Source organism: Prionailurus bengalensis, chromosome B3, assembly GCF_016509475.1.
Source record: "Prionailurus bengalensis isolate Pbe53 chromosome B3, Fcat_Pben_1.1_paternal_pri, whole genome shotgun sequence".
In the NCBI taxonomy this organism is placed as follows: domain Eukaryota; kingdom Metazoa; phylum Chordata; class Mammalia; order Carnivora; family Felidae; genus Prionailurus; species Prionailurus bengalensis.
The window spans coordinates 113,579,975-113,595,753 of NC_057355.1; the positions used below are offsets into that span (position 1 = coordinate 113,579,975).

At 36.6% G+C, this 15,779-nt stretch overlaps 1 protein-coding gene across 14 annotated transcripts in view; it reads left to right on the forward strand.

The window, feature by feature from the left end:
• GPHN (gephyrin) overlaps nucleotides 1-15,779 on the forward strand; it is a 636,202-nt gene that overhangs the window by 394,689 nt on the left and 225,734 nt on the right. For 7 of the 14 annotated variants that reach the window (XM_043556393.1, XM_043556386.1, XM_043556388.1 and 4 more), the window contains 3 exons: nucleotides 1,872-1,938; nucleotides 7,838-8,110; nucleotides 9,441-9,548. In XM_043556393.1, the coding sequence (XP_043412328.1) occupies nucleotides 1,872-1,938; nucleotides 7,838-8,110; nucleotides 9,441-9,548 (448 nt within the window). The remainder of the gene's footprint in view (nucleotides 1-1,871; nucleotides 1,939-7,837; nucleotides 8,111-9,440; nucleotides 9,549-15,779) is intronic. The other 7 variants (XM_043556392.1, XM_043556394.1, XM_043556401.1 and 4 more) reach the window with 1 other exon arrangement.

Genomic DNA, 15,779 nt, shown 5'->3' on the forward strand with positions numbered 1-15,779 from the left:
AAGGATCTGAATAAACATTTTTCCAAATAAGATCTAAATGACCAACAGTTACATGAAAAGATACAAAGAATTGGAAATCAAAACTGCAATGCAATACCACTTTACTCACCTGCTAGAATGGCTATTATCAAAAAGATGAGATAACAAGATGTGCAGAAAAGGGAATGCTGTGTACTGTGGGTGGGAATGTAAATTGGTTCAGTCACTATGGAAAAGAGTATGGCAGTTGCTCAAAAAATTAAAAATAGAACTACCATATGATCTAGCAGTTCCATCTGGGTATTTATCCAAAGGAAAGGAAATCACTATCTTGAAAAGATGTCTGCACCCCCATGTTCATTGTAGCATTACTTACAGTAGCCAAGACATAGAACAACCTGTGTCTATTGACAGATGAATGGATGAAGAAACTGTGGTATGTATATGCAATGGAATATTATTGAACATACAAATGAAAGAAATCCTGCTGCTTGCAGCAACATAGTTGGACCTGAGTACATTATGTCAAGGGAAATAAATCAGATGAAGAAAGACAAATAACTGTATTATCTTACATATATGTGGAAATCTAAAAATAACCAAACTCATAAATACAGAGAACAGATTGGTGGTTGCTGAGGCAGGCATTGCACAATGGGTGAAATGGGGGAAGGTAGTCAAAGACACAAACTTCCAATTATAAGATAAATGTAAGGGATGTAATGTTAGCATGGTGACTATAGTAAATACTGCTATATTGTATATTTGAAAGTTTCTAAGAAAGTAGATTGTAAGAGTTCTCATTACAAGAAAAAAATAGTAACTGTGTAGTGATGGTTGTTAATTAAGCTTATTGTATAATCCTTTCCCAATATATATACATATCACATCATTTTTGTACACCTAAAACTAATACAATGCTATTTGTCAATTATATTTCAATTAAAAGAATATGGAAAATTTAAAGTAAATAGCTATCATCTCTTGTCTTTGTGAACAGGACTCAAGAAAAAAAAACCAATAAAACATAAGACAAATTTAGGTTATTTCAGAGAGTGAAACTAGTTAATAATCTCATTCATAGGAACAAGTTTTGGGAAAAGATTGTTATATGACTTAAAAATCTTAGTTTTAAAATTTTAGAAATAGACTAATCCCTTTGTTTTCAGCTGATGAAAATTAGATGTTACCAGGTGAAAGTAACACAGCCAGTTATTGAAAAAGCACGATTCCAACTCTCATATGAAATCCAGGCCTTCAACTCTTGATTCCTGTCTTCCAGTGCTTTTCCATTGTTTATGTTTCTTATCTAACCACCTAGTTTAAAAGTGGCTTGGAAATTTACAGTAATCTTGAAAGACCTTTCTGCTTTCAGTTGCCCTTGTTTTTCAATGGATCTGTTAGCAGCTGAGCTCTCCAAACTCTCCCCACTGCCATTCATTTGTGAGAGACCTTATTTTACTTTAAAATTTACACTTTGCTAAGAAGCAATAGCTCAAATTTAAGTCTCCCTCAACTCTTGAGTGCTCTTTGTTTTAGACTTTTGAAAATATTACTGTGCTAGACATTTTTACATTTATCTCATTGAAATCTTAGAACTGTATGAGATACAAAGAAGCTAGAGAAAGACGATATTTTGGCCATTCTTTAAATTGGCTAATATATTCTGATTTTATGTCAGTACATCTTTACAATCTAACACACTAGCTCTTGTGAAAACCTCAGCCAGAATGCCCAATTTGTGTAACAATTGGTGAATCTCTAGCTGTAGTAATTTCATTCTAAAACAGTTGTTCCCGTGTGAAATACAATGTTTGATCTCTGTTGTTGAATGTATTTAAACCAACCATTCATTGCAATTTAGTATTCATCCAGTTTCTCTTTCCTTTCAGGCCTGTATGTGGAATCAGAGGTAAAACTCTCATAATTAACCTGCCAGGTAGCAAGAAAGGATCTCAGGTAAGCCACCTTGAGATTTATATGGTTTAGTATAAAGTTTTAGCCAACTGCAAATTAGTCAACCAAAAAGCTGGAGCACTCCACAAGGCTTCCCTCACTTCTGACACCAGTTGCAACCTAGCATATTCCCAAAGCCACCCTCACTTTTGATCTTTCACTAGAAAGACTCACAGAACTCACTGAAAGATGTTATGCTGGTGGATATAATTTATGACAGGGAAAGGATACAAATTAAAGTTAACCAAGAGTAAAAGAGAAGGACTAAATGCACACCTTCTATAATCCTCTCCCTGTAGAGTCATGAAAGCATTATTCTTTTGGCATCAGTGTATGGCAGCACAGGGAGCATTGCCAATCAGGGAGCCGCCAAGCCTTTTGTGTTCAGAGTTTTACTGGGGCTCATCACATTCTGCCAATATGGCTGGCCTTTAGTCTCTAGCCCTTTCCAAAAGTTATGCTGATTCCTTTAGTCCCCACCACTTTCCAGAGGCAAAACTGATACCCAAATGCCCAAAGCACCCATCATAAATCACATTGTTAATACTGTCTGGTGGCCAAAGCTCCAAGGCAAACAAAGACTCACATCCCAAAAACTGAGAACAAAGGCCACACTCTCTTGAGATAAGGTTAAGTCTTCATTACACAAGCTTCCCCCTGGCCTTTGGCTGAGGCTGTCTTATAGAAAATGATTGTATTTATCTGGCTGGGCATCTATATTTACTACAGCATTTATATTACAGATGCAACAACAGTATCAGTATGAATATGTCTAAAATTTGAAGAAGCCAGTATGAGAGATGAATTTGAGAAACAGCTAATCTATCCTCTAAAGCCATTACACACATTTTCATATTTTTGTACTAATATGCTAATTTTTCTACCTCAATCTGCTACTATTTGTATTATGTGATACTTTGAACAGAACTATTTACCACAGAAATTAGCTGACTTTTTCAAGCCAATCATTTTTCCATTGGTATTATATTTTGAGGGGGATTTAACCCAATTTCCCATTATATATGATCATCAATATCAGTATTCTAATCTTTCTAGCAACACCAGTTTTATAACATTTCACAGTAGGGTGGTAGATATAACCTAAAATATGAGCCAGAAGATACTGGCACACTACTGGAGTCCTACACAGATATTAACAACCTAGTCCATCATCGTATCATATGACCAAAATGTCTCCCAGAACTATGCTACTCAGATTTACAGGCTTATCAGGTTCCCAGAGCAGGAGTAGTCTCAGCAACATAGGGCTTTACCCCTTCTGGCATCTATTACAACTGAGCTAAGAAACAGTATCCTCTTGTTCTAAGGATTTTGAGACACCAATATAATATTGGATCTCTTTCATTGCATAACCCATGTACTCATTCCTTTACCTCCAGTTACCATTCCTCCTTCTCTCCATTTATACTCGGACTTTTCCTATGAAAATCTTTGAATGAGACAGTTGATTTGGCCACTGTGCTGGTCCAAATTGCCACCAGTAATACTTATTCAGCAAGTGCCACCTGCTTAGTCCTTTTCCATTCATATTAGGTAGGGTTACGTAGTAGGTACAGAACTAGTGAGCATTCGCACACACCAGGCAATGTAACTGCATCCATTTTCAATCCCAATTTGTCCAGATGAAGTCAGACATAATCTACCTCATCAGGCCCTTAGGAACTCTGACATAAAGACTTAAAGATACAGTTTCTGCTTAGGAATCATCCTGCTTCTGGCACGCACAGTTGCAGCCCTGCTCCTGTCACCACAGCATCAGGTAGAAAAAAAGAAAGTTGATCTGATATGATAAAAGAAAAAGTATAGTCCTAAAGAAAAAATATAGTCTTACCAACATCACCCCCCAACCCTCTCTTCCCCAGAAAGGTAGAGGACTATATTTAGTGGGGACCCTCCCTTGGCCTCCTCATGTTGAATGTGACCACACACTAATGAGAGTATGTAAGCCATGCTCCTCCTTTTTTAGACAACAAATGTTTCCATTGCCCATTCAAATTTTCTATCAAATCATTGCTCTGAATATGAAAGTGTGTACCTTGGTCTAAAGAAATGTGACTCTACAGTCATTGGTACAATATTTTCTGCCCTAGTCCTTTCATAGTACACTGAGCATTTGTATCTACCATTGGGTAAGCAAAGCCCAGTACTGAGTAAATGTCTATTCCTGTTAGGACTCATTTGTAGCCTCCAGAGACTAGCAACATCAGTCCAACTTGCTAGCTATGTGTAGGACCTTCCCCTATGGAATCTGCCATATAGCTTTCTGCTGTCTTTTTTGTTAGCAGACAGAACAGTTCTTGTTGGCATTTTGTGCCTCAGAGGGTACAAGAGAAATTTATCAATTCAGCCCATCTCTGCATTGTTGCAGCCCCCCATTGTCCATTCATCTCATGGGCCCAGGTGCCATGTCAAGCGTGCATGCTCGGATATCTGCTCACGAGTTCCAGTTAACTTCCCATTCTGAAAGGGGGTTTTTCTGATGGGGATTAACGTATTCTACTTTAATATACCCCTTCTATTCCCGGAGTAATTTCCATGTCCTATACAGGCATCCCTTTGATAGACCAATTTTCCATTGCCCTTCTGCCTAACCATATGACCAAGCTCCTGGACACTTCCTATGAGTTGGTAAAAACCCAAACATAGGGGCAAACACCATGCAGTTCAGCCCATCGAGCTGATTTGTTTTTACCTTCTTCAATCAGAGTGGCGGCCTTCCAAACAGGATGCTGTCCCTTCACCTTGGAATTGCCATCCATAAACCAAGCAGCTCTTTGTTGATCAGTAGAAAGCTGTTTATAGGGCACCGCCCAAGTGGCCCAAGTGGCCATAGGATCCAGCAGCTCCTCAGGTGGTTCCGAAGTCGGCCCTAGGTGAAAAGAGGCTACCTGCTCGTGAGTACCTCCTTGCATTCTCCTGGTAGCATGATCCTATATGCACCATTTCCATTTTATTATGGAACTCTCCTGGGCATTGCCTTCCCATTAGAGCATTTCTCTACTATTACCTAAAACATTATGGATATTTCAGGTTTCAAGATAATTTTATGTTCTTCAGTCATAGGGTAGTCTCAATTATAAATCCAATAGCAAGCTAGTAAATGCCCCTCAAATGGAAATTTTCTGGTCCCAAATCCCAGCAGTTGTTTTTAGGTGGCATTCACAGGTTTTTGCTATAAACCTAGTTTGCACTCCACCAGGCCCCTGGACACTTCCTATCAGTTGGTAAAAACCCAAACATAGGGGCAAACATGCAGTTCAGCCCATCAAGCTGATTTGTTTTTCCCTTCTTCAATTAATAACCTGTGTTGATTCAGGCAATCTTACTTATTCCCACTTGACATGTACAATCTATGTTAGTGGAAGAGTGGATTTATATGCTTTGTTTTACAGTACTAGGTAGGGGAAGAATTATCCAGTCAAACATAATATTCATCCCCATAATACATTCCAGTGAAGGAGACTGACCACTTCATATAAAGTTCACTGTTCAGACATTCTAATTTTCATCCCAACTTTCACCATAATTCCATCAACTGTTGTATCTCTGTATAATTCCAGTCTAACTGTATCCCCTCATTAGAACTTCAACAGGTGTTAGAATCACAGTACATGAGTAGTGCCATGTCAAGGAATCCTAGAAAAGGATCTTCTCCTTCCCATGACCATTTTATCCATTTGTGTGTATATGGCCTTGGATCTCTAGGCCTGGGTTGGACCAAGGGATTCAGACTCTTTGGTCTAGACTTATATTGATTAGATTTGGGACCCTCACTTAAGGTGATTCAAGGTGAGGTTTCTTTTAGTTATCTATGCCTTCTAGCTTTTAAAATTCCTTCAAACTAGGGTAAATTTAGATTTGTTTAGGACCCTTTAATGTTGGGAGACCAGTGCTCACCATCTGTCTGCTCAACCCATAATGGTGCTACATTAAGACCTTTCTTTTGCCTCCAACAGTGCTCACTTTATTCATCCATTTCTTAATAATCATTTAAGTATTTCTACCCTGACAGGACAAGTCCCTTGTGTCTCCCATTTCTCTTTTCCCCATTCTCTAATGAATAAATCTAACTTTATTACTATTTATTCCTTCAGCGTAACATTTTTCTTTGGAAGCAGCTCAGGGGCTAGCAGCTATATGTCAGATGAGCCAGAATCTAAGCTTGGTGCAACCTTAGGATCCACCCCTATGTTCTCCATTTTGTTTTAGTTAGTACAGATAACAATAGCCAAGAGATTGTATATTTACCTTGTTTCTCTATGCATCCAATACAACTCCCTAAAAGTTGCATCTTTCATTTCAAAATTCCATTGCTAACTTTTATCTCCAATAACTAATCATAGCACAGTTACAACTGCATACTGTGCATGATCCTGTGTTTAATCTAAAGATTCATCATCCCCACCCTCTTCCGTTCTCTTCCCAGATCATGCTTCATGATCACATGAGTCAGGATCTTTCTACTGAGTTTCATTTCTAACACCAACTGTAAGGAGTTTGGGCCAACTGCAAAAGTTAGCCAGCTATAAATGTGGAGCACTCCACGAGACTTCCCTCACTTCTGGCACCATAAAACTACCCTCAATTTTAATAATTCACTAGAAGCACTCACAGAACTCATTGAAAGCTGCTAAACTCAAAGTTATGGTGTATTACAGGGAAAGAATACAGACTGAAATCAGCCAAGAGAAGTAGCATATAGGGCAAAGTCTGAGAGGTTTCTCAAATGAGGAACTTCTGTTCATCCTCTCCCATGGAGTCAGGGATAGCATTACCTCTTCTTGACCATAATATGAGACAGTACACACAGAATATCACTAAGTAGGCACACTCACCTTTGTCTTTGATGTCCAGAGTTTTTACTGGGACTTGATCACATATTACCCATATGGCTGACCTTTAGTCTAACCCTTCCCAGAGGAAAAACTGTCTTTAGTCTCCAGTTTCTTCCAGAGGCCAAACTGACCCCATGTTTCCCTAAATCCTCATAATAATCCACATTATTAGATTGTCCAGTGGGCAGATCACCCAGGCAATCAGCGACATTCCTTTTAGGCAAGACCAGGAACTAGAGTTCACCTCCCAAAAGCTGAGAGTAAAGGCCAGACCTCTCGTTAGTCAAGGTTAAATTCTTTGCCATATAATCTTTATCTCTAAGGTGATTGAACCATACAAAGAGAAGTCAAAAGATTAGGCACCCTTACAGATATTCCCATAACCCTCTGTAAATTTTAAGATATTTCTTTATATCTTAGATTTTAAGGTAAGTTATTTTAAAAGAGAAAAACCTCTGCCCAGGTACATTCTCCAGACATATCTGGCCCTATGTTCTGGTTTTAAAGTTCTACCTATTCTCTTTTGGTGATACATTACAGGTAACAGTGGACACTTGAGCAGGAGACTATAGTGATTTTTATGCAGTGCTCTGTACAAACTCATATCTATTTTTGCATATTGCACAATGTTGCCTAGCTGTATTTTATGATGGTAGTCAGAACTTTAGCTCTCCAAATAAATTAAGTCAATCCTCAATTGGTTTGTTAATTCTAGTACTCTGCTCTAACTAGAAAGGTGAAAACTGTTTCCTGCCTTTCTCATAATGCCTCTTTAAGACCCAAAGTTGTATAGAAATTTTAGTTTAAGAAAAATGTACTCTAGGCTTATACATTACTGTAGTTCTACAGCTTACAGAGAATACTTTCATATATACAGTGTTTACTTCATATTTCATATTACAAAGACAGTACCTTAAATATGATTTATTCCTAAGACTGACAGAAAGAAATATAGATCCAAAATCACAAATAAATGTGATTGCTACAATTTTATATGCCTGTAAAGGTGTTTTATCTTCATTTTTTTTTCTTCCTCTTGTATACAGGAATGCTTTCAGTTTATACTGCCAGCTCTACCTCATGCCATTGACCTTTTACGTGATGCCATTGTAAAAGTAAAGGAAGTGCATGATGAACTTGAAGATTTACCTTCCCCACCACCTCCTCTTTCCCCTCCTCCCACAACTAGCCCCCATAAGCAGACAGAAGACAAAGGGGTTCAATGTGAGGAAGAGGAAGAAGAGAAGAAAGACAGTGGTGTTGCTTCAACAGAGGATAGTTCTTCATCACATATAACTGCAGCAGCCATTGCTGCCAAGGTAAGCCCGCTGACAAAGACCCAAAGATCTAAAGGAACCACAGGTAAATGTACTGATTTCATCCCTCTTTCTGTCCCATTTTTTTTTCATAAGTTCAGTACATCTTCAAGGCATCCTTAAAAAAGAACTAAGGTATTTATGACACTTCACAGCTATGTTCCCTCCATAATGTAGATAGACTCGTTGAAAGCACTGAAGTTCTCAGTTTTGAGGCGTTAAAAATATTGCTGTTACCTATTGAAGTATAGCTGTAATGATAAACAATGTGACATTTTAAGAACTCTCCAGAAATGTCATTTTTGTGATCATATTAAATATATAATATTTTTATATTTAAAACATCAAATATTCACAAATTCATAAAGGAGCAGCAAACTGAAGGTAAGAGACCTTAGATAATTTTAAAATTAGTTGAGAAAGCTTAGTAAAGATTTTTTTAAAGACAGAGTTTTTCAGCAATTAACACTTACTTAAATATTTCTTGACCCAAATTACCCAAGTACTATAGAGAGGAAATAAGATACAATGTATTTGCATTTTTTATTTAATAAAGTAATATTATTAGAATAGTACCAAAGTATTGCAGATTCTCTGTGGGCAATTCTGGTAGTAAATAGAGTACCATGTGGTACTTGCATAAATTTAGTCACCTTAGTCATAGAACATCATCTACATTATTATTCATATTTAGTATAATCCACCCAATATGCTTTAAAATCTTCAGAAAGTAACATATCACTTCTGAGAATAATGATTGTTCATTGAGAGCATAAAGATTAAAAACCTAATCTTACTATATGAAGTAATTCCTAAAGTTTCAAGAGTCATCCAGGTATTTTGGTTATGAACATAACTTGAGGGGATTTTTGACAACACATAAATTGTAAAGGATCGTAGAGATCTTTTTAAGGTGTCCTTTTACACCACCAGTAAGTGGTTCTTTCACTGAAGACCAAATGATTTTGTCTCCACATCTATTCAGTGGTCCATTAAGTCTTTACTTAAGACTAGTAAGTAGTTATGTTGTATGTGATTTTTGCTTTGTTTTGTTTCATTTTGTTTTTATGGAACTGATTAAATAGGTACATTTTTAAATCATTGTATCTTCTCTTTTACTCTTAATTAAAAGAGTAAAAAGTGCCATCAATTTCCATCTTAAGAAAAAGCTTACAACATTTGAAGTCTAAGCTGATACTGTCATTCTACATTTGAGAATTTTTGGCATTTCATTGTTTCATTTGTTTTCACCTTTTCCTTTCCAGTCATTTTGCTTGTATAGTTTCATGTTTTCCTGTCACTGTACTCATAGTTGTTATGTGTTGTGCATTAGAAGCATCCATTCTACACCAGTCCAGCTGTTATCATGGCACACGGTGAGCAGCCCATTCCTGGTCTCATCAATTATTCCCATCATGCAACAGACAGTACAGATGAACGGGTAAGACAATAGGCTTTTGCGTTAATGATTTTGCAAGCATACAGCCTACCTCCTATCCTTGGAGATAGGTATAACATTTTATGGAAGATGTGTTTTATTCTGAAGGATCTTCAGCATACTTTTTTCTAAAAGTGTAAGTGCCACTGAGCATATTCCATCAAGGAATTTAATAGTTTCTCCTGTACCTAAAATACTCTAATATCATTAAGATTCTGTCATATGTGACAAAGAGCATTTATCACACAACCCCAAGAAATTCATTGCTCAGAAATTATTATTTTCCTTTAGTAATTTTATCAAATACCTTTAAATAAATTACCTGGCTCAATTAAGATAAGCCATTAAAAGGATCACTTTAAGTCTTAAAAATCCAAACAAATTGGTCAAACTAATATTTAATTAACCTCGCTTTTTGCCTCATGATTTTTCTCCTGATTTTCTTTTCCTTACATTATGTTCTCATTAATACCATTTAGAGATTTGAGTCTTGATACAATTTCTGAGATTACTAATCTTCAAATAAAAGCTTAGAAGGATACATTATCACTTGTTTTAGTCACTCTCTATATGATAGTTTGTAAAAACTCCAGGCCAGAAAAGATTAAACTGTTAAGTATAGCTAACTATAAAAAAAAAAAAAAATTTTAAACCTTAAAAATTTTTTTAAAAATAAATAAATGCAGTATAACTAAATAGTAATAATTTAGACCATGGATGTCAAAAAAATCTATCTCAGTCACTAATATGGATATAAAATGAGAGGGGGAAAAATGAAGAAAATAAAAAGTAATAAAGTGAAATTTGGCTTAAAATCCTTAGGGAGATCCAATTAAAAATGGACAGAAGACATGAACAGACATTTATGGAACATTATTCAGCCATGAAAAAGAATGAAATCTTGCCATTTGCAGTGACGTGGATGGAGCTATAAAGTATAATCCTGAGTGAAATAAGTCAGAGAAAGACAAATACCATATGATTTCACTCTCATGTGAAATTCAGGAAACAAAACAAATGAACAAAAGAAAAAATAGAATTCTGTTGGCATTCGGGATTTACCTGTGGTTGTGACAAAAAGATACCTGTGGGCTTAAGCAAGTGCTTGAAAGTGTACTCCTCCAGCAGTGTGGTTTATCTGGTCCTATTAGTTGAATTCATTGGGCATATTGGTGGATGATCTCTCAAACTGTTAAAGAAGGGGCCTCCGGGTGGCTTAGTCGGTTAAGCGTCTGACTTCAGCTCAGGTCATGATTTTGCAGTTCATGAGTTCAAGCCCCACATTGGGCTCCGTGCTGACAGCTGGGAGCCTGGAGCCTCCTTTTGATTCTGTGTCTCCCTCTCTCTCTGCCCCTCCTGGCTCATGCTCTGTCTCTCTCTCAAAAATGAATAAACATTTTTAAAAACAATTTTTAATTTAAAACTTTTTAAAAAATATTTATTCTTGAGAGATAGAGACAGAGCATGAGCAAGGGAGGGGCAAAAAGAGAGAGACACACATAATCTGAAGCAGGCTCCAGGCTCCGAGCTGTCAGCACAGAGTCTGATGCAGGGCTGGAACCCATGGACCTCCAGATCATGACCTGAGCCGTGGTTGGACACCTAACCAACTGAGCAACCTAGGCTTCCCTTAATTTAAAACTGTCAATGAATAATTTTTAAAGTTAAAATCATAACTTTATTACAAATACTAAATGAATACATATCAATGGTGTTATTTCATTAATTAATTATTGAAGGAACCAGAAAGGTATTACAACTGGTTCACAGAAAAACTCAAAGGACACAAATATGTAAACATTAAGAACTAAATGAATGGAAATGAAATTTACAAATAGATGCAACACTTTAGTTGTTATCTGCAAAGCAGCCCGTTGCACTTCTCTTGTATAAAAGAATCATTTGGACAAAAACCAGTTACATTACTATTTTCTGCAAGTTTGAGTTGTAAGATAGCTGAAAGACTGGACAGTGAACATAATCCAGAATGTCCACTACACAGGACACCTAATATTTTTGTCCATTTTAAAGTCTTTCACAATTTTTCTTGACCTGTGAAAGGAATACAAAGATGCATGGATGTTTACAAAAGAAAATAAAATTTTTACTCAAGACGTCCATGGATCTAATGTGCTTCTTTAAAAATGACTGTTGGGGGGCGCCTGGGTGGCGCAGTCGGTTAAGCGTCCGACTTCAGCCAGGTCACGATCTCGCGGTCCGTGAGTTCGAGCCCCGCGTCGGGCTCTGGGCTGATGCCTCAGAGCCTGGAGCCTGTTTCCGATTCTGTGTCTCCCTCTCTCTCTGCCCCTCCCCCGTTCATGCTCTGTCTCTCTCTGTCCCAAAAATAAATAAACGTTGGAAAAAAAAAATTTTTTTAAATGACTGTTGGGGCGCCTGGGTGGCGCAGTCGGTTAAGCGTCCGACTTCAGCCAGGTCACGATCTTGCGGTCCGTGAGTTCGAGCCCCGCGTCAGGCTCTGGGCTGATGGCTCAGAGCCTGGAGCCTGTTTCTGATTCTGTGTCTCCCTCTCTCTCTGCCCCTCCCCCATTCATGCTCTGTCTCTCTCCCAAAAATAAATAAACGTTGAAAAAAATTTTTTTTTTAAAAAAATAAAAATGACTGTTGATTTTCTCAAAATTTCAATTAAAAACACCAACAAGTGCTTATAACACTGCTGTTGTTTGTAAAGGGGTGACTTGTTAGGATGCCAATTGTTTTTTTCTAGCATTGACCTTTGAGTAATATTGTGACCCAATTATGTATCTATGTGTTAGGAATAAGTAATGATTATTTGAGTTAATGTATGTTTTTATAAGTTTTACATTAAGCTAACTATTATTATCATAAAATAAGTAGAAAGCTATATTAAAATAAACTACAAAGACCTTTTTCATATTTGGGAAGCAATATGCATTGTGCTTTATGAAACAGCATGAATTTTGGTTCATATATTTTCAGATCCATCAGTTAGTAGCTCTATGACATTGGGTGTAGTGCTTCTCCTTTCTAAGCCCCAGTCTTCTCTAAAATAGGAAGAACAATGATATTAACATCATGATTACTTAATGACTAAGTTGTGAATATTCAAATAGGGAAATGGATATAAAAGCACTTAATTCAGTGTCTGAATAAAAGTAAGCATTCATTATTTTAGGGAGTCAACCACCTCACTGATACCAACTCAGCTTTCAGATGCTATTTACACATTTCTCTTTTCATACCTCCTCTTTCCTTTGCCCAGTTGAACAATCCTTTCTTTTTCCTTCTTATTCTACCTTTAGATATCATTTAAGGCCTAATAAGTGGTTCTTATATTTTTATAGGTGGTGACCTCCTTTGGAAATGTGATTACTGTGGCCTCCCCTCTCCAAGGGGCTATGCACACAAATGTTGAGCTTAGTTGCAAGGCCTATCCCTTAGATTAAGTATTCTTGTGCCACAACAAACAACAGGTGTTGGTGAGGGTGTGGAAAAAGGGGAACCCTCTTGCGCTGTTGGTGAGAGTGTGAACTAGTACAGCTACTCTGGAAAACAGTATGGAGGTTCCTCAAAAAGTTAAAAATAGAACTACCCTACAATCCAGCAGTCTCACTACTCGGTATTTACCCAAAGATATAAAACTGCTTATTTGAAGGGATACATTCACTCCAATGTTTGTAGCAGCATTATCTACAATAGCCACACTATGGAAACAGCTGAAATGTCCAATGACTGATGAATGGATAAAGTCGATGTGATATGTATGTGTGTATATATATTATGTGAAGCAAAACAAGTCAGAAAAAGACAAGTTTCATATGATTTCACTTGTAGAATTTAAGAAACAAAACAAACAAGCAAAGGGGAGGAAAAAGAAAGATGCAAACCAAGAACAGGCTCTTAAAACTATAGAGAACAAACTGATGGTTACAGAGGGGATGTGAGTGGAGCAATGGGTTACATAGGTGAGGGGATGAAGGAGTGCATTTGTGATGAACACCAGTTGCTATATGGAACTGTTGAATCACTGTCTTGTACACCTGAAATTAATATTACACTGTATGTTAACTAATGAATTTAAATAAAAACTTAATAAAAATAAATAAAAATTCTAAAAAATTCTTGTGCCAGCTAAAGTCTAGCCTCCTCCCTAAAGCTTTTCATAGATCTAATCTATATTTATCTTTCCTTTCCTTTTGTATTACGTTCACTCACCAAATATTTATCTCGACACTAATATGCATATATCACTCTGTTGGATGCTGTGAGTTTTTAAATGATTGTATATGATTTGGGCCCTGCCCTTGAGGAACTCACAGTATAGTACAAGAGAATATATTCTTAAATGAACTATTTTTATAAGTATATCATAACTGTTTAGTGTTCTCATCAGGTATAAAACTAGTCCAAATTTTATTCTAGAAAATTCTATGAGATTTATCAGTGGCTATTTTGAAACTACTTGGCATGATGAATTCCCAGAGAACAATCTGGTCTAATCCACCATCATCTTTCATCTCAAGTTATTTCAGTGGCTAGTCTCATCAGTTCCACCTTTGCCTCTCTTCAGTTTACTCTTCCTCTCAAAGCCAAGTCCACTTTTTAAAGCATGAAGTAAATCATGTCACTTTTCTACTGGTAACTTTCAATGGATTCTTGTTCCATACAGAATAAAACTAAAACTCCTTGACTTGTTCTGCTAGATTCTACTTGATCTAGCTCTCTCCAACTTTTCTAGGCCTTTCTCTTAGCATTCTTCTCCCTTTCCTCATTGCTCACTAAGCTTCATCAAGCTTTTTCTTGCCTTGGGGAATGTTCTGTCCCCACTACCTAAAACGTTCTTAACCCCACTCTTTGCCTGGCTGACTTCTATTTATTCTTTATGTTTCATTGTAAGTATCTCTTTCTCATCGAAAGACCTGATCTGCCTCCTCCAGTCTAAATTATTCTTACAGTTACTTTCTCTTATAGCATCTAATACTTTTCCTTTATAGCACTTATCACAATTTACAATTGTGTACTTATTCATGTGTTTGATACCTATATATGTAGTCTGTAAGGTCCATAAGGACAAGTATCACATCTCTTAGTTTATATGATTGATCTATACAACATACAGCACAGCTTGGAACATATTATACACTGTATAAATATTTGTTAAATATGTTCCATGAGACTGTCCATTAAGTTTACAAGACATATAAAAAACCAAGATATGGTTATCAATGCTCATGATGTGTAAGGACTCTTCCATGAAACAGATAATCAGCATATTCTTTCCCTGTAGTAAGCCAATATATTAAGTGACTATAGTAATGATGATGAGATAACTTTTTAAAAATTATTTTAATGTTTATTTTTTGAGAGAGAAAGGTAGAGGTTGAGCAGGGGAGGGGCAGAGAGAGAGGTAGACACAGAATCCGAAGCAGGCTCCAGGCTCTGAGCTGTCGGCACAGAGCCTGATGCGGGGCTTGAACTTACGAACTGTGAGTGAGATCATGACCTGAGCTGACGTCAGACGCTTAACCAACTGAGCCACCCAGGCGCCCCAAGAAGGTAATTTTTTAATGCTAACTATGTAGCAGATAGTATTTTAAGTGGTTTATATAAACTATCAGAAATTGATACTTAAATGCAGGTATCAGCAAGATAATACTTTTTATTTTCTTGGAACACAAGTCCATATGGCAAAACAAATTTTCATACAGACTCTGATTAATACCATTGAGAACAACAAAAATTCTGAATAATTTCAAACAACATGAGAATAATTTTAATAAGTATAAATAGGCCTTATAAAGAAATAAAATCATGAAGATTTAAAATTTTACATTTATAAAAAAATATGTTATAGTCGACCTCATGTTCACTAGACAAAATCATAAAGTATGGCTTTTCTTTGTAAATATGAATCATAATTCTTTTGTATTTTTTGTCATTAATTTTAATCTAAATGCAGGTCTTCACATTTATTCTTGTTAAATTTTGTTTTGCTACATGTATCTGATCAATCTAGCCTAAGAAGATCTTTTTTAAATCGGTATCTGCCATATTACCTGTATTTTCTAGCTCTGTTACCGGCATATATGTTAATCATGCTTTCATTGAAGTTACTGATAGAACTTTTTTTAGGATAGGCCATTTTGCATGCTAACAGAAACCCTAATGGTTATTTGTATGTGTATATGTTAACCAGCTAACATATATGTCTCTTCTAGCCATCAAAACCCACTTTCTTTGTCTGTCTTGTCCACA